General features: G+C 42.6%; 2 protein-coding genes across 8 annotated transcripts in view; one reads left to right on the forward strand and one right to left on the reverse strand.

Moving 5' to 3' along the window:
* The window catches only part of st14 (ST14 transmembrane serine protease matriptase), a 59,718-nt gene extending 41,719 nt beyond the window's left edge, over nucleotides 1-17,999 (forward strand). For all 6 annotated transcript variants that reach the window (XM_072716455.1, XM_072716456.1, XM_072716452.1 and 3 more), the window contains 8 exons: nucleotides 9,486-9,590; nucleotides 10,129-10,236; nucleotides 11,282-11,407; nucleotides 12,133-12,252; nucleotides 13,124-13,304; nucleotides 14,597-14,865; nucleotides 15,461-15,597; nucleotides 15,806-17,999. In XM_072716455.1, coding sequence (XP_072572556.1) covers nucleotides 9,486-9,590; nucleotides 10,129-10,236; nucleotides 11,282-11,407; nucleotides 12,133-12,252; nucleotides 13,124-13,304; nucleotides 14,597-14,865; nucleotides 15,461-15,597; nucleotides 15,806-15,967 — 1,208 coding nt within the window. In that variant the 3' untranslated portion in view covers nucleotides 15,968-17,999. The remainder of the gene's footprint in view (nucleotides 1-9,485; nucleotides 9,591-10,128; nucleotides 10,237-11,281; nucleotides 11,408-12,132; nucleotides 12,253-13,123; nucleotides 13,305-14,596; nucleotides 14,866-15,460; nucleotides 15,598-15,805) is intronic.
* A 464-nt stretch (nucleotides 18,000-18,463) lies between these two features.
* kirrel3l (kirre like nephrin family adhesion molecule 3, like) overlaps nucleotides 18,464-27,166 on the reverse strand; it is a 35,015-nt gene continuing 26,312 nt past the window's right edge. Inside the window, exons 6-15 of one of the 2 annotated variants that reach the window (XM_072716458.1) lie at nucleotides 27,049-27,154; nucleotides 26,511-26,659; nucleotides 26,201-26,328; nucleotides 25,268-25,394; nucleotides 24,866-24,966; nucleotides 22,298-22,496; nucleotides 21,317-21,424; nucleotides 21,031-21,140; nucleotides 20,778-20,867; nucleotides 18,464-20,567 (exon numbers count right to left, since the gene is read on the reverse strand). In XM_072716458.1, the coding sequence (XP_072572559.1) occupies nucleotides 20,148-20,567; nucleotides 20,778-20,867; nucleotides 21,031-21,140; nucleotides 21,317-21,424; nucleotides 22,298-22,496; nucleotides 24,866-24,966; nucleotides 25,268-25,394; nucleotides 26,201-26,328; nucleotides 26,511-26,659; nucleotides 27,049-27,154 (1,538 nt within the window). In that variant the 3' untranslated portion in view covers nucleotides 18,464-20,147. Of the gene's footprint in view, nucleotides 20,676-20,777; nucleotides 20,868-21,030; nucleotides 21,141-21,316; nucleotides 21,425-22,297; nucleotides 22,497-24,865; nucleotides 24,967-25,267; nucleotides 25,395-26,200; nucleotides 26,329-26,510; nucleotides 26,660-27,048; nucleotides 27,155-27,166 lie in introns of both variants that reach the window. The other variant, XM_072716457.1, reaches the window with a different exon arrangement.

The following is a 27,166-nucleotide window of genomic DNA, read 5'->3' on the forward strand; positions in this document are numbered from 1 at the left end:
AGGCATGTATTAGTTTTTCTGCATCTTGAAAGGAAAGCATCTTCCGAAGCTTGGCTGTGTTCCGTAGATGGTAAAATGCCGTGCTGGTAATGCTATTTATGTGAGCACTGAAGCAGAGGTCGGAGTCTACCAGGACACCAAGATTTCTGACCACTGTTTTAAATTGAGTAGGGAGGCCGCTAGGGTTGGGGTTTACAAACTTATTGCGAGCATCCTTAGGACCGATTTAAAAGAACCTCAGTTTTTTCTGTATTTAACATGAGGAAATTCCTTGCCATCCAACAACGGATGTCTAGCAGACAGTCGGCTAAAGAAGAGAGCTGGGATGCGTCACTAGGTTTGACAGATAGATACAATTGTGTATCATCAGCATAACAATGAAAATTAACACTGTAATTTCTAATAATGTTACCAAGTGGTAGCATATATAGATTGAACAGTAGTGGGCCCAACACTGATCCCTGCGGGACACCATATCTTACTTTAGTGGCTATGGATGACTCATTGTTTACATGGACAAACTGGTAACGATCAGTTAAATACGAACAAAACCACAGGAGTGCTGTCCCTTTAATGCCAATCAATGTTTCCAGCCGGTCCAAAAGAATATTATGGTCTACAGTATCGAATGCTGCAGTTAGATCCAGTAAGAATAATAGCGATATACAGCCACGGTCGGAAGCCATAAGCAAGTCGTTTATCACTTTGACTAAGGCCGTTTCTGTGCTATGATTGGGTCTGAAACCAGACTGATATAGCTCGTTAGCATTATTATTTTGAAGAAAGGAAGACAGCTGGTGAGCAACAACTTTCTCCAGAATTTTAGAAATGAAGGGAAGATTTGAGATTTGAGTTTCCTAAGTCACTAGGTTCAAGATTTGGTTTCTTTAGGATAGGTCTAATAACAACCATTTTAAAAGATTTAGGAACATATCCAAGCCTAAGAGATGAGTTTAACAAGTTTAACAATGTAGTGCTAATCAGTGGTGCGATTTCCTTAAGTAGATTGGTGGGTATTGGGTCAACAAGGCTAGTAGTGGGTTTGCAAGAGGAAATTAACTTAAGGAGTTCTGTCTGCACTACAGGAGTGAAACATTCAAAGGTGTTATCATTAGTACTAATAACACTAGCACTAGCAGAAGATTGGTGGTTGTGTGCAGCCGTGGGCATGCTCGTGATGGTATGTCTAATTGTGGTTATTTTATTATTAAAAAACGTAATAAAGGCATCACTCCTAAGAGCTTCTGGTACTTGTGAGTTTAACATTGAATGATTCTTTGTTAACCTAGATACAGATTCAAACAGGAATTTAGGATTGGTTTTGTTATTTTCTATTAGTTTAGAGAGATACATAGACCTAGCAGTCATTAGTGCCTGTCTATACTTAGACAGGCTCTCTTTCCAGGCAGATCTAAAAACTTCTAGTTTTGTTGACCGCCATTTGCGTTCTAGCTTTCGTGAAGCTTGTTTAAGTTCCTGTGTACGGTTAGAGTACCAGGGGGCAGGTTTCTTATCTCTATGTTTTATTTTCTTGAGTGGTGCTACATGATCAAGAGTGGTACGAAATGATTCCACCATTTTCACGGTTACCTGTTCAAGTTCATTTACACTTGACGCTTCAGAGGTAAGGTTAAAGGACTGTGGGAGCTGATCCAGAAAAGTTGCAGCGGATAATGAGGCTATGGAACGTCTAGTATTGTACCTCTGACCTGGGGCCTTAGGGGGGTTATGTTGTATTTGAAATGTTAAATGATCTGAAAGTAGAGGATTCTGAGGGATAATTGATATGTGTTCTACCAGGACACCATGACTAAGAATCAGGTCTAGGGTGTGGTTACAGGCATGAGTTGGCCCAGTTACTTTCTGATGTACACCGGCAGAGTCAAGAATGGTAGTAAATGCTTTTGTTAATGGATCACTTTCATTTTCCATATGAATATTAAAATCACCAACAATCAAGGCCTTGTTGGTAGTAACCACCAAGTTTGTTAAGAAATCTGCAAATTCCTTAAGGAAATTGCTATAGGGGCCTGGCGGTCTATACACAATAGCAATGGTGATTGGAGGTGTAGAACTACACTTAGATGTGCTAGCAAGACTTAGAATAATAAATTCAAACGTACTAAAGCTATAACCACTATTTTCACGCACTCCTAGGTCGGTCTTAAATATTGCAGCAACCCCGCCACCTTTGCGATTAGGTCGAGGATTATGCTTATAGCTATATTCAGCTGGAATGGATTCATTTAGTGCCAAGAACTCGTTCGGTTTAAGCCAAGTCTCAGTAAGACATAGGGCACCAAGATTAAAATCAGTAATAATTTCATTTACGAGCAATGTCTTAGGAGCCAGTGATCTAATGTTCAGGAGTCCAAGTTTTAGGTTTACATTACACCTACTATCCAGAGGTGAAATAGGTCTAATTTCTCTAAGGTTTTTAAGACACGCACTACGGTGGAATGAATCCCCATGATTAAAACCGCGGGGAACATACACAGTCTCAATAATAATAACCCTGGGTGACAACTCTAAGCGACTAGCAGGCGGTCGGTTAAGCTGTTTTGCCTGCCGCCTTGGCTTGGCTCTGGTTAGTCAGCGATCTGCCTTAAGACTGTGAGTTATGCTTTTTGACAGGAGATCGGCACCAGCCCACGAGGGGTGAATACCGTCCCTCTTCAAAAGCCAAGGCCTACCCCAGAACGTCCGCCAATGGTCTATATAACCCACACCATTTATCGGGCACCATTCCAACAGCCAGCGATGCAGCGACGATAATCTGCTGTACATTTCGTTGCCACGTCTAGCAGGGATGGGGCCAGAGCATGTTACTGACGCGGACATCTTCTTCGCAAGGCTGCACACCTTTTCTGAAATTTGCTTTAGTGATCTCCGATTGCCTCAATCGCACATCATTAGTGCCGACGTGGATAACAGTATGCGAATAATTACGTTTACTCTTAGCCAGCACTTTCAAGTTTGATGAGATGTCGGTCGCTCTGGCACTAGGGAGACAATTAACTACGGCAGCTGGAGTCGCTACTCTCACGTTTCTTAGCATAGAATCGCCGATTACCAGAGCGCTTTCAACAGGCGACTCAGGTGGGGAGAACCTGTTGGAAACGCGAATGGATGAATGGTGCCGGTGTTTGTCCTGTTTGGACTTACGGCTATGCCGCCGGGTCGTCACCCACTCGCCTTGCTGCGAAGGCCCTGCTGCCGGAGCGGGGGGAGACTGGCTCACTATAGCGGACATATCCGGAGCCGCTAACACTGCGTCAATAAAACTCTCACTCTCCTGAATCTCCCGTAACGTCTGGATGCGTCCCTCTAAGTCTGCAATGTTCTCCGTCAGCCTGGCAACTAGCTTACACTTATCGCAGACAAACGTACCGCTAATGACGGGAGAAGAATAACTAAACATACTGCACTCGGAGCAAACGACAGGAGCCATAGTGATATACTTACGTTTAGCGGGGAAAAACTCCGGGGGCGGAGGCGATTAATCTGTCGTGGTTTGGAAGATTATCAGGAGACTATTAAGCTTGCCAAGATTTTTCCGATTGCTTAATTCTAATTCTAAATATTATTTGGGTTATAGTTATAGTTTAAAAGTTTGCGCGGTAGCAACCAGTTTCGCTCACGCAGGAAACAGCACCAACCTGAACAGGACTGTAACAGGCACCCGTCGAGCACCAAACTGAACACAGTAGGAAAACACAGGGAGGTCAGACGCTGGACCGTCAGGTACCCACGGGGTGGGTCATTTACACAATGCTAAAGACACATGAGGATCGAACAGGGTGCACATAAGACACGGGTAAATACATGCACGACAACAGGGAAATACAACCATGAGTAGAACATCAGGAAATACATGGGGTTATTTACAATTACGGGATGCTGGGACATGTAAACCCTGCTGGCACTACACTGCCCCCTCTTCAGAGCTTCACCACCCCCAGTCCCCACCTCAGTTCCGAAGCAAGTCCCAGGGGTCCTCTGGCAGCCAGCGGTGCATTGCATCCAATGGCAGGGCTTCCTGAGCGCTGGAGTGGCTAGCTGCTGGTGGGCGTTGGTATTTTTAATCCCTCCCTGAGCCGACCCTTCCTCTTGTGTGCCTTAAAGGGAACTAAGACCCCTTCCAGGGGCTCTACCTGGCCGGGGCACCCCAAACCCAACGACTCCAGACCCTCTTCTCCGGGGACAGCCAGCGCAAGGAGCTGCTGCGGCCGCATTGCAGTTTGACCTTCTCCTGACCCTGGCTCTTTTTCTTCCCCCATTCAGTGGGGCCCTGATGTTGTGTGGTAGACAGGTCCTGCCGCAGGGTCTTCACAGGGTTGGGCAGCCCTGCACAGCTGCTACATGGTGGATGGCATCTTGGAAGCATGCCTCCTCCTCGCACCGCTCGTGGAGGTCATTTGTGAGCTGTGCCTGCCAGTTGACCATGTCCTCCAGCAACAGGGTCCCCAGGTTGCGGGCATGCTCCATGAGTTTCTGGTACTCTTCAGCCAGAAAGACCTGCCAGCCATGGCAGGTATCCAGGTGGTCCTGCAGCTCGTGGCACTCCTTGGCCAGCAGTGCCTCAAGTGCACGGCACAACTCACGGCCCCATAGTCGCTTCTCGTCATCCTGCAGCTTGTGGCACTTCTGGGCCAGTTGAGCTTCCAAGCCGTGACATGCCTCCTCCCGACTGAACAGTGCCGTCTCATGGCCCCATAATGCTGCCTCGGCCAAACGTGCCTGGCTTCCAGCTGGCCAGCTCACTGCACAGCCAGCCCAGTTCCTGCCGCACCTACTCTGTGGACGCCCGTAGCCACTCCCGGTCCTGATGGTCCCACTCCTCCAGCTCACGCCGCTCTTCAGCAAGCCAGACATCCCAGCTGCGGTACACTTCCTTGCACTCACGCGGAGCAGACTGCCTGCTCGTGCTTGCAGTTGGGGTCGCACAATTGATGAGCGGGAAGCACTCCATGGCCAGTGAGGGGCCGGAGTTCACAGAAGTGCCCGCCTTCCTCGCTCAACAACATTGTTGTTTCTGATGCAATTCCGGTGGGCTTGTAGGAGCGACTTCAGGGTGTGCTGTGTGGGTCTGGTGCGTCTTTGATAGAGCAGATGGTGCCTTCTTCGCTCCAGCGTCCCCTGCTCATTTGCTGGTAGCTCTGGTACAGGCTTCCGGGCAGTGGTGTACATGGTGCCATTCTTTCCGGCAGCACCAGCAGACAAGCTGAATTGTCCTTGCCTGAGAAGTACTACTGCTTCTCCAACACTGCTGCTTTCTTGCAGCCTTGAGTTCCGCCAGGCTGAAGCAGGCTTGCCAGATGATGTCGAAGACCAACAGAACATGCTCTGTATTCTAATCCTGAACAGGACTGTAACAGGCAACTGTAACCATAACTAGAACATCAGGACAAACACGGGGCTATTTACAATTACCTGCGGGAGATGCAGGAACATGCAAACCCTGGCAGTGCTACAATATAATTTTATTTAGTTTTACAACAAATATGTGCTCAATTTGAATTTGATGCCAGCAAAACTAAAAAAAGACTGGAAAAGTTGTGTAATGCTAAAACAAAACACCTGGTTGAATATCTCACAACTAATTAGGTTAATTGGCAACGGGTCAGAAAGACGATTGGGTATTAAAGGAGCCTTCCCGGTAGACCGTCTCAGTGCAGTGAAGATGGGGGGAGGTTCACTGTTCTGTGAAAGACTGCATGGGCAAATAGCACAACAGTTCAAGAATAATGTCCCTCAATGTAATATTGCAAAGAATTTGGGAATTTCATCATCTATACTACGTACTATCCTTAAAATCAGAGAATCCAGAAAAATCTCTGTATGCAAGGGACAAGGCCAAAAACCAATACTGGATAGCTGTAGATTCTATAGTGGAAATCACTTCATGGGCTCAGGAAAACTTCTGAAAACCCTTGTCTGTGAACACAGTTTGTTGCTACATCCACAAATACAGGATGAAGAAGAAACCATATCTAAACATGATCCAAAAATGCCACCAAATTCTCTGGGTCCAAGCTCATTTAAGATGGACTGAGGCAAAATGGAAAACTGTCCTGTGGTCTGAAGAATCAAAATTTCAAATTATTTTTGTAAATCAGACGCCACATCCTCCAGCCTAAAGAGAGAGACCATTTAACTTTTTATCAGCAGACAGTTGAAAAGCCAGCATCCGTGGTGGTATGGGGGTGCATTAGTGCCCATGGCTTGGGTAGCTTGCAGATCTGGGAAGGCACCATTAATGCTGAACAATGTGTACAGGTTTTGGAGCAACAGATGCTGCCATCCAGATAATGTCTTTTTCAGAAAAGGCCTTGCATATTTCAGCAAGACAGTGCCAAACTGCGTTCTGTGTACTACCCCAATTCCAAAAAAGTTGGGACATTGTGCAAATTGTAAATAACAACAGAATGTAATGATATAGAAATATCATAAATTCATATTTTATTCACAACAGAACATATAAAACATATTAAATGTTTAAAGTGAGACATTTTGCTATTTCATGAAAAATGAAATTCATGAATTTCATGGCAGAAACACATCTCAAAAAAGTTGGGATGGGGGCAATAAGAGGCTGGAAAAGTTAGTGGTATAAAAACCTAACAGCTGGAGGAACATTTTGCAAATAAATAGGTCAATTGGCAACAGGTCAGTAACATGATTGGGTATAAAAAGAGCATCTTAGAGTTGCAGTGCCTTTCAGAAGTAAAGATGGGCAGAGGATCACCAATCCCCCTAATACTGCATCGACAAATAGTGGAGCAATTTCAGTTCCTCAGTATAAATTTGCAAAGAGGTTGAAAACGCCATCATATACAGTACGTAATATAATCAAAAGATTCAGAGAATTTGGAGAAATATCTGTGTGTAAGGGACAAAGCCAAAAAACCATACTGGATGCCTATGATCTTCAGGCCCTTAGGTGGCACTGCCACACAAATAGGCATGATTCTGCAATGGAAACCACTAAATGGGCTCAGGAATATTTCCAGAAAAGTTTATCAGTGGGCACAATTCGCCATGCCATCCGAAGATGCCAGTTAAAACTGTATCATTCAAAGAAGAAGCCGTATTTAAACATGATCCAGAATCACCAACGTCTTCTCTGGGCCCAAGCTCATTTAAAATGGATTGTAGCTAAGTGGAAAACTGTGCTGTGGTCAGACAAATCTAAATTTGAAATTCTTTTTGGAAATCAGGGATGCCGTATCATCCGGACTAAAGAGAAGGACCACCCAGCGTGTTATCTGCGCTCAGTTAAAAAGCCAGCATCTCTGATGGTTTGGGGATGCATTAATACATATGGCATGGGCAGTTTGCTTATCTGGGAAGACACCATCAATGCTGAAAGGTATATCTAGCTTCTAGAGCAACATATGCTTCCATCATGATGACATCTCTTTCAGTGAAGACCTTGCATTTTCCAACATGACAATGCCAAACCACACACAGCATCATTACAACATAATGGATTTGTAGAAGGGTCCGGGTACTGAACTGGTCTGCCAGCGGCCCAGATTGTTCACCCATTGAGAACATTTGGCACATCATAAAATGAAAATTACGACACAGAAGACCTAGGACAGTTGAGCAACTAGAATCCTGTATCAGAGAAGAATGGGACAATGTTCCTCGCCCCAAACTCAAGCAACTGATGTCCTCAGTCCCCAGACGTTTACAGAGCTGTTGTTTAAAGAAGAGGGGATGCCACACAGTGGTAAACATGGCCTTGTCCCAACTTTTTTGAGACGTGTTGCTGCCATGCCATTCAAAATTACCTAATTTTTTCCTTAAAATGATACATTTTCTCAGTTTAAACATTTGATATGTTTTATATGTTTAGTTGTGAATAAAATATGGGTTTATGAGATTTCCATATCATTGCATTCTGTTTTTATTTACAATTTGCACAACTTCCCAACTTCTTTGGGATTAATATCTTATTAATTAATTTCAATTTAATTTCTTTAGTGCATTTTCACAACATTACATTGTTTCAAAGCACTTTACATTATCCCTGCCCAAAGCTCCCAGTGAGGAAGCCAAAGGCTACAATGGCAAGGAAAACCTCCCTAAAAGGAAAACACTGTGGGAGGAACCAGATTCAAAGGTGGAACCACCCTCCAGGGGCCGGCAGAAATAGTCAAATGAGCAAGATGGCAAGATGTCACAATACACACTGTCCAAGTTTTACACCAGCTTCATAGTGTAAGAGTCTGGGTGCTAGACTGGCCTGCCTGCAGTCCATACCTGTCACCTATTTAAAACATCATGCACATCATGAAACAAAAAATATGACAAAGGAGACCCTGAACTGTGGAGCAATTGACATCCTATATAAGGCAAGAATGGGACAACATTTCACTTTCAAAAATTCAGCAACTGATCGCCTCAGTTCCCAAATATTTACAGAGTGTTGTTAAAAGAAGAAGTGATGCAACACATTGGTAAACAGCCATATCCCAACTTTTTTAAAATGTGTTGCTAGCATCAAATTCAAATTGAGCATAAAACCATAAAATTTCTCAGTTTCAGCATTTGATATGTTGTCTTTTTATTCTATTTTCTATTAAATGTGGATTAATGTGATTTATAAATCATTGCATTCTGTTTTTATTTGCATTTTACACATCACCCCAACTTTTTTGGAAACAGGGTTGTGTCTCAAATGATTCATCTTTCTTTGTTTTTCATCCTGACTGGTCTGAAACATTACATTGAAAGTGGTAAAGACTGTCCTGTTCTGAATATAGTTACCATGGGATTGTCTCATATTGACTAATAAAATGCTGTGTACCTTTTTGAACGGACGCAGTTTATTCTGTATAGGAACATATGGGATGAGATTTGTTCCGTAACTTCGAACTCTGTATGATTAAAACTATGGTCTTGAAAAGACCTTTTTCAGTCTTGACCCCCTTTCGGTCTTGACTTGGACCGAATTCTTCAAAGTCATGGGACATTATTACCTGTGTGTAAACCTGCAGCAGTCAATTATTAAGAATGAATAACTGACTGTTGGTCAATGCTTCAGTTTTACAAGCCTGAAATATCTCCATCTGATGTCAGAGGGTGATTCTTTTTGCAGGGGGCTGTAAAACAATTTACTTTGGAAATGTAGGAAACTGTCTGGTAATAAAAAAAAAACATTTAGTTGTGAACCACCCTTAATAGTCACATCTTTATTGTTCCAAAAATGTTTTTGATATGGATGTGATGTTGAAATGTCAGAGTGCATGTACAGGCATCCTCGATGACCTGGACAGCTACAAAAAGCAAAGTATTGTCAAAGCAAATGCACTACCAGTTAAGGCCTGGATAGCAATATTTTAGTAAGATAAGAAACTATCAGTCCCAGAATGAGATTTCAAATTTTTCTAATACAGACCATGTGAGCCTAATATCAGTAGATTTTCTGTTGTTTAAGATTCTGAGTGAAGTCAGTTATTTACTTTTTTCTGCAGCCTGCCCTAATCAGTTTGCATGTGCCAGTGGATTCTGCATCGCGAAACAACTACACTGTGATGGCTGGAATGATTGTGGAGATCGAAGTGATGAAGAACAATGCAGTGAGTTTGTTCCCCCCCTTCACACTGCACCAAGAAAACCCATTATTGCCACAAGTTAAAAGAGGAATGGAGTGTGGTATGCTGGTTTGGGCTCTGTGCTTGTGGCCAGAAGGTTGCAGGTTCAAATCCTGTAATTGGTTGAATATTCGGCCCTTCAGCATGGTCCTTCATCCCAGTAGCTCGAGGCACATTGTATGACATTGCTCTCTGACCTTCACTTGTATGTCTGCTTTCATACTGCTGTGAATACGTCCACACTTGTCAGTTTATTACTTAGATGGCAGAGGGTAGTGTGTGTGACTCAACAGGTTATGATGCTGTGCCTGTAATCGGAAGGGTGCCAGTTCAAATCCCCGGGTTGACAGTTATTTCACTGTCGGGGCATTAACCTTGATTGTTCCAGGGACTGGTTGATCCTGCTTTCTCAGTTGTGCATTGCTTTGGATAAAAGAGTCTGTTAAATGAATAAATGTAACGTCACTTTGGGAAGCATCTGACTCATAGATAAATGAAGTACTGAGTGAGCTCTGTTTTCCAGAATGTGACCATGAGCAGTTTTCCTGTGCCAATGGCAGATGCAAACCCCTTTACTGGGTGTGTGACAGTGTCAATGACTGTGGTGACGGCAGTGATGAGAAGGATTGTGGTAAGTTATCTTCTCTGGCTGGGAGTTTCAGCATTATAAGGCTATGAAGAGAGTGTTGTAGAGCTCTGCGTTGTAGCATTTTGATAAGAGATGTTGATTTACATGATTACTGCATGATTGAAGACCATCCTTGTCTTCCTCAGAAGGCTTAAATGTAGCCTATTCCAGTTTATATCTCAGTCTGTAACTTGCCATCATCCCTCCATTACTGTCCAAAGTAATACATGAAAAATGTAATTATTGTATTCCTCAGATAGGAAATACAGATCTATGCAATTATTATACACAGACTGTAGCAGTGCAATATTGGCTGGAGCACCAAGGTGGAAGTAGGGCTGTGTGATATGATAATATATATCAGATGGGAAAACAAAAACATCTATTGTGTCATATTACACTTTATTTCTTCGTTTATTAGTAATGGAAAAGTATTGCGAGGGAACACAAAACTATTGAGAGGAAACACAAAATTATTAAAAAAAATATTTTCCCACCCTGACCTCTTAGGGGCTCCGTATACCACAGTTGATCTGTAGAATAAAAACACAAATACATGACTATCCACAAATATGTATTTTTATTTGTGATAAGACCATAAATATCATATCCAAAAAAATAAGAAGTGATTTGCACGTGATAAGGGTTTTGCATATTTGTGGATCTAGGAACATTGTATAGGTGATAATCTGGCACCAGTTTCATTTTGAGACAAATTGTACCAAAGCTGCAGTAATGCTGCTTAGTGGTGACTCATGGAAGTACAGCTACAGACACAGATCTGGTGACCTTGATTACCTTGGGACAAGTCCTACAAATCAGGTTTTTTAATAAAGTTTTTTGAGAGGAGGGGAGAGTGTGTAGAGGGGCTATAGATTGCGGAGTTTGGGGGGTGTGGAAGGAGAAGGAATTAGATGGGGCAGGGATGACTGGGCTGTCCGGGGAATGCATTATTATCGTTATGACAGCATCTAATTGGCTGTATATTTTTTTCAGCAGTTCTGTTGCTCCCTGGTTGTTTTCTTGGTAAATCTTTTGTCCAACTCAGGATGTGAGGAGAGCGAATGGAGGTGTTCTGACGGGATGTGCATTTTGAAAACCCTGATGTGTGATGGAAAGAAGGACTGCTTAGATGGGAGCGATGAGTCAAACTGCATCACAGAATCATCTCGAAGTAAGCCATAGTCATCATATCTCCATCCCCTTGCTATGTCAGAGTGCAATAGTAATCATATCCGCCGCTCTGTGAGCAAGCCATAGTCATCATACCCCCCAGTATGTGAGTGAGCCATAGTCATCATACCCCCCCAGTATGTGAGCGAGCCATAGTCACCATACCCCCCAGTATGTGAGTGAGCCATAGTCACCATGCCCCCCAGTATGTGAGTGAGCCATAGTCATCATACCCCCCTGCTATGTGAGCGAGCCATAGTCATGTTACCCCCCCAGTATGTGAGTGAGCCATAGTCACCATGCCCCCCAGTATGTGAGTGAGCCATAGTCATCATACCCCCCTGCTATGTGAGCGAGCCATAGTCATCATACCCCCCCCAGTATGTGAGCGAGCCATAGTCACCATACCCCCCAATATGTGAATGAGCCATAGTCACCATACCCCCCAGTATGTGAGTGAGCCATAGTCACCGTACCCCCCTGCTATGTGAGCGAGCCATAGTCACCGTACCCCTCAGTATGTGAGCGAGCCATAGCCATCATATCCTCATCACTATGTGAGCAAGCCTTAGTCATCATTTCCTTCAACCACTTGCAACATGTTTTCTTAAGGTTACGTGAAATGTTAGTGCTTGCGTAGTGGCTCAGGGCAGCCTTGTTTCATCTGTGTCATCTGCTGTACCTGTTATTTCTTGTTATTTTAAATGCATTGTGGTTTCTGCACAGGGATTAATGTCTGCACTGACTACACCTTCAAATGCAAGAGTGGGGAGTGTGTGCACAAAATCAACGCAGAGTGCGACCTGACCAATGACTGCAGTGACGGATCTGATGAAGAGGGCTGCAGTAATGACAGCATTTCTTTTCCCTGCTGTGTGCCTGTCTAAACTTGATTGCTTGAGCACTTGACTAGTACTTAGTACTGAATCAGAGCTTGGCAGCCCACCCCTCATCTCCCAGTACATTCACTGGGTATTCACTGCCTTCCCCTAAACCATTATTTATTTAGGGAGATGATGGAATGATTTCTAACAATGATTCAGGTGCTGCTGTCCATCCATCCATCTTCCAACCCCTTATCCAGTTTGGGGAGTGGCAGGTGCTATTTCCAGGCAGAACCAGACACAAGGCAGGGGGACACCAGGATAGAATAGGATGACAGTCCATTGCAGGCCACATCCACAAACCTCACTATCTCCAGTTTAAGGACACCAGTTAGCCCACAGTACATGGAAAAAATCCACGCATCACAAGCAGAACATGCAAAGCATGAACAACCTTGCTCCTGCTGCTATTTAATTTTTGAAAGCATATCTGTAAAACTGTACACTTGGTCATCCAGAGGAAGGTTTTATTCATTTATGCTACTTATATTTTAAACCCAATTTAAGTTGCTTGCATCACTCCCCTAACCCTTCCCTTCCATTCTCTGGCCTGCCATTTCTTTCCTTACCCTTCCCTACCCTTTCCTTCCCATCCCTTTCTTCCTTTTCCCTTCCCTTGCCTACCTTTTCCTTCCCATCCTTCCCCTTCCCTTCCCTTTGCCTACTGTACCTTTTCCTTCCCATCATTTTCTTTACCTTCCCTTTACTTCCCTTCCCTTCCATGTCCTGCCTTTTCCTGCCTTTTCTTTCTTGCCATTTCCTTCCCATCCTTTTCTTTCCCGGTCCTTCCCTTTGCTATCCTTCCCTGCCTTTTCCATTCCTTCCCTCCTCAGTGTGTGGCACCAGGCCCTACAAGCACAACCGCATCGTGGGTGGCCAGAATGCTGACATTGGGGAGTGGCCATGGCAAGTCAGCCTACACTTCATGACCAATGGCCACGTCTGCGGTGCCTCCATCCTGTCCAAGACTTGGCTACTATCAGCTGCTCACTGCTTCCAAACGACCTCCCCTGAGTACGTGCTATGGCGCAGCCCTCTCTAGTGCCGCTGTCTGTGTCATACAGCAGAGATTTAAACCCTAAAGTTTAAATACCTACCCATTGAGCCACTGAACCACCCCCTTAACATTTATGCATCTATCCACCCGTCTTTCACCTGTTTATCCCAGTCTAGATCACAAGAGGGTAGCACAGGGCACAATTCTGGGGTATAGCCTGGATGGGTTGTCAATCAGTCGCGAAGTACACACATGCATACACGCAATAGTACATTATTGGAAAGTAGCCTAATTGTATGAGTCACCAAAAAACCCATCCTTAGCCTTTGTGTTCTAGTTTGTTATTTTTAGTATCAGATTCAGGGTGCACAACAAAACATCATTACCACTAAGCTGACATCCTGTGCAGAGTGTGTCCTCGAATTGTGCCTTGTGCTGCCCTCTTCTAACCTAGACTGGGATAGGCTCCAGGCCCCCGTCTGTCATCCTGACCAGACTAAGCAGTTACAAATTCAGGTGGATGTATACGACTGCTATTGGTACTACTACTATTAATTTTATTTACATTATCATTAATATTACTACTATTACTTTTACTATTACTGCTACCACTACTACAAATCATCATCATGTAAGAATTGTCTTAAAACTCCCTTGTAAATGTTTTCTTTTGATTCTGTCCTCAGAATTCCTATGACCATTTCACAATTGATACTTGTACTTCTACAATTTTGACACTAGGTGGAAGCACTAACCTTCCGTTTGAGAGATTCTTTGAGTCTTCAAAATGTTTGCTGTTGAAGTCTTCAAGAGTCATAGTGCATCCAGTGCTACTCCAAATTTTATAAACTCCTATAATTGTTTGGCAATGTAAACATGAGACAGAAGTGAATTTTTCACTTTGGGTTCAGGCTGCTCAGTTATGGCCAAAATCATAGTCATGATTCTTTTGGTCAATATTGAGATCACAATTATTTAACACAGTGGCTTTGGGAATACCCATGCATTTATTGAACTTGTGAAAAGAAAAAGAAAAACTTGTCTTTTTAACTGTGGATTTCCTTGAACTCTAAATTTGATTAAACTGAGAAACAAATAAGGGGCTAGAAAGGAATGTACTGGATTTATAACAAAAGACAAAATGAGAGCTTCATTGTGAAACAAAATGCAGTACAGTAATCATTTTATCTTGATTATTTTGCTTAGATAATTGTTGTCAAAATGGTAATTGAAAGTAAAATTCAATGACCAGCCCTATTTTGTGTATTGTATTGTACCGAGTTATTTTTCAAATGTTCACTGTGTTCAGAAATCTCATTCCTGACAACTGGCGGGCATACAGCGGATTGCGCACCCAGTACTCTGAGGAAAACGTGCAGATGCGCAACATCAAAAGGATAATCACCCACCCGGAATATAATGACATGACGAACGATTATGACATTGCCCTGCTGGAGCTGAACGAGCCACTGCTCTTCACCAACACAATCTACCCCATCTGCCTGCCTGACAGCACTCACGTCTTCCCAGCAGGGCTTTCCTGCTGGGTGACGGGCTGGGGGATGCTGCGAGAAGGAGGTGAGCGCCCCCCATATCAGAAACATCTTCTTCCCTACAGTACTTCTCTATAGAGCATTGTTTCCATACCTGCAGACTCCATGCATGATTTGAGTGCCAACAATTACTATCGAGATAATATCTATATGTCATTTGTTCACTCCATTAATGCATTAATTTGGAATTAAGTTTAAAAAAACTGACAGGGCAGGACTGTTGCCTCACACCTGGAGGTTTGAATCAGTTTGTGTCTTCTCTCTGTGCATTCTACAGACCATCTCACAGACATGCAGTTAGACTAATTGGTCTCTCTCTATTGCCTTGTGTGTGTGTGTGTGTGTGTGTGTGTGTGTGTGTGTGTGCGTGTGCGTGTGCGTGTGCGTGTGCGTGTGCGTGCGTGCGTGCGTGCGTGCACGCATTTGGCCATGGATGGTCATCACATCCAGGGTGCACCTCAGCCTTGTGCTCTGTGCTACCTGTAATAGGCTCCCAGCCCATCTGTGACCCTGGCCAGCATCAGCAATTAAGAAATGTATGGGTGGAAGGGAAGATTCTTTTGTAATTCTCCAACATATCTCTTAATGTTTTGTTTCTTGTTCCTTTTAATGACCACTAGGTAACACTGCACCAATCTTGCAGAAAGCAGAGGTGAAGGTCATCAACGACACAATCTGTGACACGGTAACAGAGGGCCAGGTGACTTCCAGGATGCTCTGCAGTGGGTTTCTAGCGGGAGGTGTTGATGCCTGTCAGGTGAGGAACACAAACATACCTTTTAATGTTTATTGTACGTCTAAAATATCTACTGTTTACTTGCTATGGCTACAAACACTTTTCCAGCAAAATAACTTCCAGAAAATGCTGGACCAAAGTTTTATTGTACACCCTAGTCTGGCTCCTTTCCTTGTCCTTCCTCTTGTGTCAAATTCACAGCATTTTCTCTCCTGGCCCTCCCCTGCAGGGAGACTCAGGGGGCCCTTTGGTATGCAGAGAGGAGAGTGGCAAGTGGTTCCAGGCTGGCATCGTGAGCTGGGGCGAGGGCTGCGCCCGCAGAAACAAGCCCGGGGTCTACACACGCGTTACCAAGCTGCGGGACTGGATCCGGGAGGAAAGTGGGGTGTAGATCAGGCATATCCAGCAGGAAAATGGGGGCAGTTTCAGAAAATTCACATGTAATACCGACATGCAGGTCACTCGAGCAACTGTTATAAACAGATTGAAGGTGTTGGGATGAAAAGTTTCAGAAAATTTGTGAACATTCTCTTCAATCAATACTGTTTTAAATTGATATTAATTAACAATAAAATATATACGAATAAACATTAATACAATAAAAAGTAATGTCTTGGGGACACCCCTCGCATTCATGAATTTGTCACATTTCACCACCAGCTCACTTTAATTAAAATAACTTAATTAGCTATTGAAGTTTAGGAGGTATTGATGAGCCAAATAATGTGTGCTGGTGGTCAAGTTCAACACATAGATGGGCATGTTGGATGTTAACTGCAAATCCTGTAGTTGTTTGATGAGAAGTTTTAAAATGGCTAACATGACACTTTGATGGACATACAGTCATAGTTTTACAAAATCATATTTATTATGTGGTGGCCTAAGAGATTTTATCCACGAGGTAGCTCTCAAATATTAACCATATTCAGCAAGTTTGCTATCAGATGACCTTTGGCCATTAGATGGGATAATTTGCATAGTTTTCTGAGGTATGAAAGGCCAGGCTGATCATATACATTAAGAGAATTAGGAGAATTTTTTTTTGGTGAAATTTTAATATAGTTGTGATGTTTTATGTGTGGTGGTTAACACTGGTCTGAGGTGGGATGTAAAAGGTACTTATGTATAATATGTAGATTTTAATGCAGTTTTAACAATGACCATATAACACATGATGTTAGTCATATTGGTGAGAATTTTGAACTTTGAAGTTCTTGGAATATTTCTGAAGACCAACACTTCTTAAAAAAAAAAAAGAGTTTATGCATAGCCTAGTTAGTGTAGACTTTTGAAAGTTGAATACATTGGTACATTGATGTCTCTGTAAAATGCCAAGTCATGGTTAGACTATTCAATTATTTATGAAAGGGACACATTACATAATTGCCACATGAATTTCTGGCTATTTCGGGACTTGGTGGTGGTGTATTCAGCAGGTCAGGGATCTTTTCTGCTATTAATATTTGCACAGAAATTAAGATGATGTGATGTTTTCTCATGTTGAAGCCGGTGAACAGTATTCCATACAAACATCCCTGTTTTTTTAAGTTGTTCTTTATTTGCTGCTTGTTAGGTTTTGTGTAGCTGTCCAGAACTAAAAGTTATTTTCCAGTTCAATTACAGGCAGTTCATAGGATATGAATGAGATCTGTTCCCTAAGTCTGTCTTTAAATCGAATTTCAGAATACTAATTATACAGCACATAATAAAGTAATAATAAAAGTAAATACATATGGTACTGTACTGTACCACAAGCCGACACACCACTGAAGCTACGCAATGTTTTCATAAGCGTCACAAAGTAATAAGTACATTCATTATTACAAGCCATTGTATTTAACTAAATATTAAATGTAATAGGCTTTACGACAGTCCGTTCGTAAGTATGAGTTGTCTGTAAGTTGGACATTAAGTGGGAGACTACCTGTACAACAAATTATTTACTTTGCTACTCTTAGGAGTATGTCACGAAATAGAGGTAAATTAAATTCTGTCATGGTCATACACAGTGTTGAATTATCCATTATTATGTAGTAATTTTGTATTTGGTCCCTTTTATCATGTTCTATTTTGTTAAAGTGCCTGCTATTAATATATGTTATAACCAGGGGAATGATCCAGATGGAATCATAAAAAGGACTATATGTATTTCAAGGTAACGAATTCCTTACTAAGAAATCAATTGCAGTAACCCATAGAAATTTACCATTTAAAAAATATATATATATAAATAAAGAGATGTATAACAAATGTCGTGCACTTGTTTGATGTACCAGTAATACTGGTTTTGCTGTATAGAGATTTATGCACTAGTACCTGTGTCTGACTAGGTACATGGTGCCCTTGTTTGACATTTTGTTTATGTGCACTTTTTATTACAACGATCTCCTCATCGTATTCAATAAATATTGTTTGATTTTGAAGTCCTTGTTTTTTTTTTTTGTTATACCTTGTGCTAGAATAATTGTGGGCTTGCTGTATCCTCAAAGCATGTGAAACGTTTAGCAATTGTTTCTGTTGTCGGTCTTAGTGCTTTATGCTGACTTTTCTCCCAGCCATTGTCAGCATTTGTCAAGTGTTGCTCATAATTAAGAAGCATGGAAATGGACATGACACGATTATAGTGTCACATTATGCCTTGCTTTGTGAGACTGATTTCCTTGTCACTTGGGAGCCAGCTGGTGACTATTTCTGAGTGTTATTTACAGGCAGGAGTGCTCAAATCTTATTTGTCTTCATTATAATAAGCATTTCTACCTTAGAAATTTATGCAACAGGATTCCAATGAGTGTTTTTCAGTTCAGGTACACGTGTGGCCTTGTCAAAAAGCATTTGTAAGCGTTCAGCTGTACGTCCTCAAGCATAAACTTTGTCCCAGCTGGGCAGGTTTATCTGAAATGGTTTTATTTAAATATAAATATGTGTACAAAGTTACAAGCACAATGGCTTTTTAACATAATACATTATTAAAAATTAAATAAAACAATGGCCATTAGTCGCGTTCAAAAAAGCATTTCTCTGCTTTCGTTGATGGACAAACAGTAAAAGACAAATGGAGGACAGATTTAAAAATCAAGTTAGGATATATATTCATGTATATATAAAGATACAATTTACAGTAAAGCAGCTTACACGCTGTACATTAAGGCTTATATAAAATATAAAAATAAAGACGAGCAATATTTTTCACTCTTTGCTTCATTTCCCAACCCAGTGGATTGTGGACAGTTCTGAGAAAATGGCAGTACACCGTTCCAGTGAACTGAATCCAAGTTGCAACAAGATACAATATGTAATCTTTCACATTGGCAATGGAAATGAAAAATGTCGAAGTATTTCACTTGAACAAATCTGCATGCAACAGATAGACAATGTTTTTGTACACTTAACTAGTTTTGGGTAGTATAGGGTTTGTAAACGTTTTCAAGCTCCTACATACTCATGTCCCGCAACCCTCACCAGGATAAGCAGTTGGAAGATGGATGGAAAAAAAAAAAAAAGGAAGATGGATGGATGGATACTTATGTGACTGTTTCCCATTGGTAATCAAGCTTCATGATCAAAAAGTTTGGCTAAATTGCAACCAAGTTTCAAAGCCTTCTCTGTACAAGAACACAGCCTTAAACTGAAAATAAGCTACATTACTGAACGGTGATGCTCATAATTTTTAAAGTGAGCCTAGGATGTACACTGTAATCGCACAGAAATGATAGAGCAAGGCAGCCATTTCCACCTGCGCATATCCCACAATCTTTGGATATTCATTGTCACTCATCCCCCGTTGAAGCAAAAATGATTAATACAGACTATCTTTCATCTTTCGTAGCTGTAACCTAATGCTATCAGCTTTTTTCCGTTATTTGAAATCCATTATTTTCAATTGTCTGCACTGATCCATCAGGCCAGAACTATTGTCTGAAATAATCTTAAAAGCATAAAATATCTTTTTAGGAAAACTACAGAATTCATCATCCAGAAAATATGTGAATGATGCTTGGCTGTACTTTTATGCCTGTTTCACAGTTTGAAGTTGAACCTCATGGTTTGGCTCAGTCTTTTATAATGGATTGAAATGTGAATGTGCTTAGAATTCTTTTGCATGCTGATGTAAACAAAAATTCATGAGTTTTCTTTTTAAAAAAAAATTTAAGTTCACAAGATGCAAATATTTGAATCCCGTTTTCACCCCAAAGCCATGGGGCATTTGGTAAGAGGAGATTTCTAATTTACACCATCCCATACACAATATAAATCATAAACAGTTAAGCAGATGGCATCAATGAAACTAGTGTGTCTTTGCCTTTGTCATCCTTAAAAAAAATAAATAGTGAAGCACACTTGAAGGGAATTCATCATCAGAAGCTCCAATTCATCCAGAGGATAAGAAGATACAGATCCAATTGAACAATAACACACAATAAATTAAAAACAGTATTCCCAAAAAACTTAAATCTTCAGCCAATGGTCCTCTTCAAGACCTATTCCACGGGAAAGAGAAGCAGTGTCCGTGTAGCCTATAGAGAAGATGCTTGAATAGATCACTTATTATCCCTTGCAGCATCCCCGGCTTGTCAAACGTGTGTCTGCATGCGCTGGTGTGAGGGGCGGCCATAGTCAGACAGCTGTGAAGACACCTGGGAGGAAGCATAGGAGAAACGCGAGGAGCTGGACACTTTGCTGGCTTGATCCGAGTGATCGTAGGCATCCACCTTCTCATAGGCAGAGGGCTTGACGTAGCTCGTAAAGGCACGGCCGTATGTGGCAGGCAGGTAAGCAGAGCTGCCATACAGGGGCTCGGGGGGGTACATTCCCTGCTGCTGCTGTTGCTGCTGCTGCTGTTGCTGCTGCTGCTGTTGCTGCTGCTGCTGCTGCTGCTGCTGCTGCTGCTCATAGGTAGAGCGTGCACCCGTGGTGGTGGCATAGCGATGGGAGAAATCATAGATCCGTGGCTGGGTGCTGTGTTGCCCATACAGCGGGTTAGGTGAGGCCAGCTGGGATGGAGTATAGACAGGCCGTGGATTGGACACATATTCAGAAAAACCACTGCGTACATGGCGATCTTCATGAGCCCGAACATTGTAATAGCCATTGGTGGGATCCTAAACAGAGAGACCAGATTAGGCTCCACCCAATTTAGAGGCAAGCATGCAAGAGAACAAAAACATGCAAGTGTCATCTTAAGTTTTCCATTTCTGCTTTACCTTGATCTCAGATCGCTCATCCTCCTCCTCTTCTAGAAGGTCGCTGTGTTCTGTTCGAGATGTACCTGGAGATTCACTGCTGTTTGGGGCCTGAAGGTTTAAATATATTATCCAAAATCAACAATTAGACCTACTTAAAACTGTAACAAGCTGTGAGCTGCTAATTCTCCCCATCAAGCTTTCGTAAAAATATCAAGTAATTTAAGTACTAATGTTCTGAAAGATTTTTATAAACAGAGATAAGACACTGTACCATAGGTTCCTTGACATCTTCCTCATCATCGTTGCTCCGTGTTGCATTGTGATCACTGTGCACAATTTGGACTCTGATGTCACTTTTAGAGAGCCTTGTTCCCTTTTTACCTTGAGAAAAAGTGATTCTTTAGTGGTTATTTGAAGCAGGCATAAATGATAACTGAATAATCTAAACAGAATGTCACCTAAAACCCTCACCCTAAACTCTTAAAAGCTCCAAACATGATTTAACCAAATATTGAGTCCTAATCACATAAACATTCCTTAGTGGAGTTTCACCTTACTTTTTACAGAGTTTCTGCAACAGAGGGTGACCAGGGTGATGATACAGATGAGGAGGACACAGCCTCCCCCGACTGAAGTCCCCACAATGATGAGTATAGGGAGAGCCTCTGTTAAGAAGGAGCAAAAGGCCAGAGGTTAGTGCAGGTGCACATCATACTGTAATTCTTTTAGCAAGTAGTATTTATTGCCTTTGTAAGCATGAATTAAATTGAATAGAAACCTATTTTCTTGTTCCAGGCCTGAAATTGTCTATAATTTCTTATGGGAAAGGGCAACAATGCATGATGAGGCAATAGGCAGCAACCTGATTAGAGATGCTAGGTGATTCCACACTGCAACTCTCCTGAGAAAACACCAATAAACGGACACAATTTGCTAAGTGACAGCTCTATTTCTATTGTATCATACAACAAAAGATGTGATTCTGTTATCCTTATTTAGGAATTATTGAGAAAAATTGCAATAGGGCTTGAAAGAAATGCGCCCTTTTGCCTCTTGAAACATCCTAATATTCTAAATTCATGTAATGACACTTTTCTCATCAAAGCCAGCATCCATCTCCTAGCCACTTCTCCTGGTCTATGCCGGTGTTTCCCAAACAAATCCCCGGGGACCCCCAGATGGTTCCTTGGGAATTGGGAGGGAGTAAAAACGTGGACCGCTGGGGGTCCCTGAGGACTGGTTTGAGAAACACTTTTCTAGGCAGACCAGGAATGGAGCACACCTAGTGCATCACAGGACACTGTACCGACAATTAGCTCCATGTCTTTGGAATGTGTGTGGAAAACACAGCTCCTGGCAGAAAACCATGCAAACTCCACACATACAGAGCAGAAGCAAGTTTCAAACTCCAACACTGTAGGTATGATAATGTTTCAGATTACATACACATCGATCTAAACTCAATTTAAGTTATTAAAGCTGTGAAATTACACAGGTATGCTGATGGTAGTTAAACAGTTTAATAGAAGAGCCCCTACCTTGCTCCTTGAGGGTGACCAATGCAGTGCCTGTTCCAAAGTGGTTCCAGGCAGTGCAATTATAACGTAGCTGGAAGTCTTGTGCAAGGGTCTCCGAGAGGATGAGGGAAGACAGGACTCCTCTATCTGTGGCGCCTGTCTGGACAGTGAAGCGTCCCGAAGAACCAGAGGCCAGGCTCATGTCCCCGAAGGTCCACACCTGAAAATAAAGAGAGAAGCACGTGTGTCTCAGAAAAGGTTTAACTGCGTATTGCATAATATACACTGCTCAAAAAAATTAAAGGAACACTTATTAATCAGAGTATAGCATCAAGTAAACTAAACTTCTTGGATATTCATCTGGTCAGTTAAGTAGCAGAGGGGGTTGTTAATCAGTTTCAGCTGCTTTGGTGTTAATGAAATTAACAACAGGTGTACTAGAGGGGCAACAATGAGATGACCCCCAAAACAGGAATGGTTTAACAGGTGGAGGCCACTGACATTTTTTCGTCCTAATCTCTTCTGACTGTTTTTTCACTAGTATTGCATTTGGCTACGGTCAGTGTCACTACTGGTAGCATCAGGCGATACCTGGACCCTACAGAGGTTGCACATATTGATGTGTCATTGCCAAAAGTTTTGCTGTGTCTCCCAGCACAGTCTCAAGGGCATGGAGAAGATTCCATGAGACAGGCAGTTACTCTAGGAGAGATGGACAGGGCCATAGAAGGTCCTTAACCCATCAGCAGGATTGGTATCTGCTCCTTTGTGCAAGGAGGAACAGGATGAACACTGCCAGAGCCCTACAAAATGACCTCCAGCAGGCCACTGGTGTGCATGTCTCTGACCAAACAATCAGAAACAGACTTCATGAGGGTGGCCTGAGGGCCTGACATCCTCTAGTGGGCACTGCGCTCACTGCCCGGCACCGTGGAGCTCGATTGGCATTTGCCATAGAATACCAGATTTGGCAGGTCTGTCACTGGCACCCTGTGCCTTTCACAGATGACAGCAGGTTCACCCTGAGCACATGTGACAGAAGTGAAAAGGTCTGGAGAAGCTGTGGAAAACATTATGCTGCCTGTAACGTTGTTCAGCATGACCGGTTTGGCGGGGAGTCAGTGATGGTCTGGGGAGGCATATCCATGGAGGGACACACAGACCCCTACAGGCTAGACAACGGCACCTTGACTGCCATTAGGTATCAGGATGAAATCCTTGGACCCATTGTCAGAACTTATGCTGGTGCAGTGGGTCCTGGGTTCCTCCTTGTGCACGACAATGCCCAGCCTCATGTGGCGAGAGTATGCAGGCAGTTCCTGGAACATGAAGGAATTGATACCATTGACGGGCCCCCACGTTTGCATGACCTAAATCCAATAGAACACCTCTGGGACATTATGTTTCGGTCCATCCGACGCCACCAGGTTGCACGTCAGACTGTCCAGGAGCTCAGTGATGCCCTGGTCCAGATCTGGGAGGAGATCCCCCAGGACACCATCCATCATCTCATTAGGAGGATGCCCTGACATTGTTAGGCATGCATACAAGCACGTGGGGGCCATACAAACTACTGAGTACGATTTTGAGTTGCTGTAATGAATTTTCAGCAAAAAGGACTAGCCTGCTGCATCATTTTTTGACTTAGATTTTTGGGGTGTCTTTTAATTCAGCCCTCTGTAGGTTTGTAATTTTAATTTCCATTAAACGATGTGGCATTTTTTTTGTTCCTAACACATTACCCAGTCCATATCAGTATAGATATCTAGCATGACTTTTTTTCCCATTGAGATCTGATGTGTTTCCAAAGTGTTCCTTTAATTTTTTTGAGCAATGTATATAGATAAAATGAAACTTTGACCACAACTACATTCCGCAGTTTCCCTAATACACAATTTCCTCATATGAGGAAAGCAATTTTTTAATTCACATGTTTTTAGAAATATCCATCCATTTTCTGTACATGCATGTTCTGTTCAGGGTCATGAGGGGTCTGGACTCATGACCCATCGCAGGACACACTCACCAATCACACCTACAGACAATTTGCTAACTCCAGTTCACCTTGCTAGCATGTGTTTGGATTGTGGGGGGAAACTAGAATGCCTGACAGAAACCTCATAATGACACGGAGGGAACAGGCAAACTTCACACATGGATCCAGGGTGGAAACTCGAACCCGGTCCCAGAGATGTGAGGCGACAGTGCCAATCTGCTACGTCACTGCGTCGCCCCATTTTTTAATTATAATTCTTCCTATTATACAGCCTTCCTTTAAGCGTGAGTGTAGTGCCCTGATTTCATTGCTCAGCTCTTAATAATGTCCTGGCAGGCCTTGACTCAGAGGTCAAACTGGCCATTTCTTGTAGGCCCTAATTCTGAACACTAATTAAGAGGCATCCTGAAGCACCTGAGGGATGTTAGCCAGAGCGTGTCTCTTTACATTTTAGTGTCTGAACAGCGAGGTCACAGTCCACAGGACCTAGAGGCCAGCTGTTTAAGCAAGGGAGCGACAGGGGGAGTGCTTGAGCATAGATCTGCATGCAAGTGTAGATGTGCATATGGAAAGTGCCCTGGAGGTACACTTACGATCTTGTCAGGAGGGGGGCTACTGTCCACCAGGCATTCTAGCTTGCCCTTGGAGTTCTTGACTGCATGCTGTGTGGCATCTGCAGTGATGATGGGGGGGCCTGGTGGGAAGATAGGATATAATGGTGAATGAGGTAATAGGAAACAGGGAGAGGAAAGAAAGCAAGGTCAGGTTAAGTTCCGGCAAGAAGGGGAGCTACTGGTGATGATGATGATGATGATGATGCTAAGGGGAGACAAGCACATACATGCTAACTTCAGAAAGAAACCCAATACAAAGCTGATGAATATAATATAACTTGCTGCAGATGAGCTGGTGTCAATGTAATGTTCCTCACTGACATTGACGAAGAGGCCAATAAAATTTGCCACCACTGAAATGCAAATGCTACAAACGCTTACCATTGACAGTGAGAGTGACCTCTCTCTCAGCCACCCCAATCCTGGGAACAATCGCTTTGCAGGTGTAGACTCCAGCATCTTCCTGTGTGACAGCCTTCAGCTGCAGAGTGTTCCCATTGCTGAGAACCTGGGGTCAGATGAGGTAAATACAACACTGATCTAATTCAGCACACCAGTACTAGCACTGTCACCAAGACAAACAGGAAACTGTTTGCAATGTAAAAATATTGGAATTAACGCTATTGTAATCAAGTTAATCATGCAATTAAGACATATTGCCTTGTCAGCAAGGTTATGCTCTTCAAATAATTGTAACTACAAAGGCAGGAACAGAACAAAAGATTCTGAATGAGAATCTTTTTAACCTTTTGACCAGCTACATTCGGTCACTTGTGAGCTCATTGACCCCCAAATTTCAAGCTGTGATTAATCCATTTGGCTTCCCAATTATTGAATTACCCAATTAATCCATATCGCCTAGATAATGAAATACGCATCCTGTGGATTAAAATAGCCAAATTTCCATGGGGCACAGTGGGACATCTTGCTCTTTATGCAACACAATTGCTTCTACATCCTACCCAGGCATTGACATGCAACTCTAAATCATCCAAATAAATCTGATAAAATAGCACACAGGGCATCCTGCAAACCAGAATCTGGTAAGCGAATGAAAAACTAAAATAAATGTAGACTGGAGCTTCAAATACCACACAGTTTCAGTGATTCTGAGCCTAAGCCTCACACCCTTGGGCACACAAGACATTTAAAGAAGCAGAAAGAATATACTGCAATGTGTGATCATCCATTAAAGCCACCCTCTCAGTTTTCAGCAGAAACCACCTATTGAGATTGAACCATATGCCAGCTAAATAAGACTGAGAGCTACTGCACTGTCTAGGTTTGTTTTGAGATTCCAGAAGCTGATCTTACCACGCTGGAGCTCTGCTTGGTCCAGGCCAGGGTTAAGGGGGGATTGCCGGTCCATGAGCAGGTGAAGGCTGCATCCATTCCTATGTCTACAACCACAGGCTTGGGCTCGGATAGCAGTCTGGGACCAACTAAGGACATCAAATTTGCAGCATATTAGTCAATATTCTATAAAAGTTCAAGATCTAAAAGCAAAGAGGAATCACAAATGTTACCTTAAATAATCAATCAGCTTTATAAATCTATTAATACAAAGTTATTAACATTTTTTACCAACTTTCAGCACAGCACAAACAGTGTGCTGTTGACTTACACTGGACATCAACGAGTGTGCTGACATTGGTGCTGCCCACAGAATTGGACACCTCACAGGATACTGGGTCTGTGAAGTAGGAGTAATCCACTGTCACCTCCAGCCTGTCTCTGTTGGCTTCAGGTATGGGAACGCCACCCTTTGACCACCTGGTTGGGGTACATCAGTTCACAATAATGTGAATGACATCATTAAACCATACTGCAACATGCAACGTCAAACATCAGCATTTATTGGTGCAAAACCATATTCATGATGCATTCATAGAGCACTCATAAGCAGAATGTAAGTATACATTAACATGTCGTAAAGCATTGCATTCATTATACTTTCGTTGAACAAGAGATGACAGCTTTAATATACATCAATAATAAACATTATAATTGTATAATCAATTTAGGCATTAAAGTCCTCTACTGAATCTTAAGGTATTCTTACATGCTACCTAGGAAGGTTCTATGAATGCATTATAAAGGCATTATGAAGCTGCACTTAACATACTGTTACCCAATATGAGAATAAGCAGTACAACAGTCACCTGTAACCTGTGATCTCTGGGTTGGCAGAGGCCATGCAAATAAAGAGGACCTTGGCTCCCTCCATCACTGTTTGTGGCTGAGCAGACAGAGTCACTGAAGGTGGGTCTGCAACAATAT

The sequence above is a fragment of the Paramormyrops kingsleyae genome, chromosome 9 (assembly GCF_048594095.1).
Source record: "Paramormyrops kingsleyae isolate MSU_618 chromosome 9, PKINGS_0.4, whole genome shotgun sequence".
In the NCBI taxonomy this organism is placed as follows: Eukaryota; Metazoa; Chordata; class Actinopteri; order Osteoglossiformes; family Mormyridae; genus Paramormyrops; species Paramormyrops kingsleyae.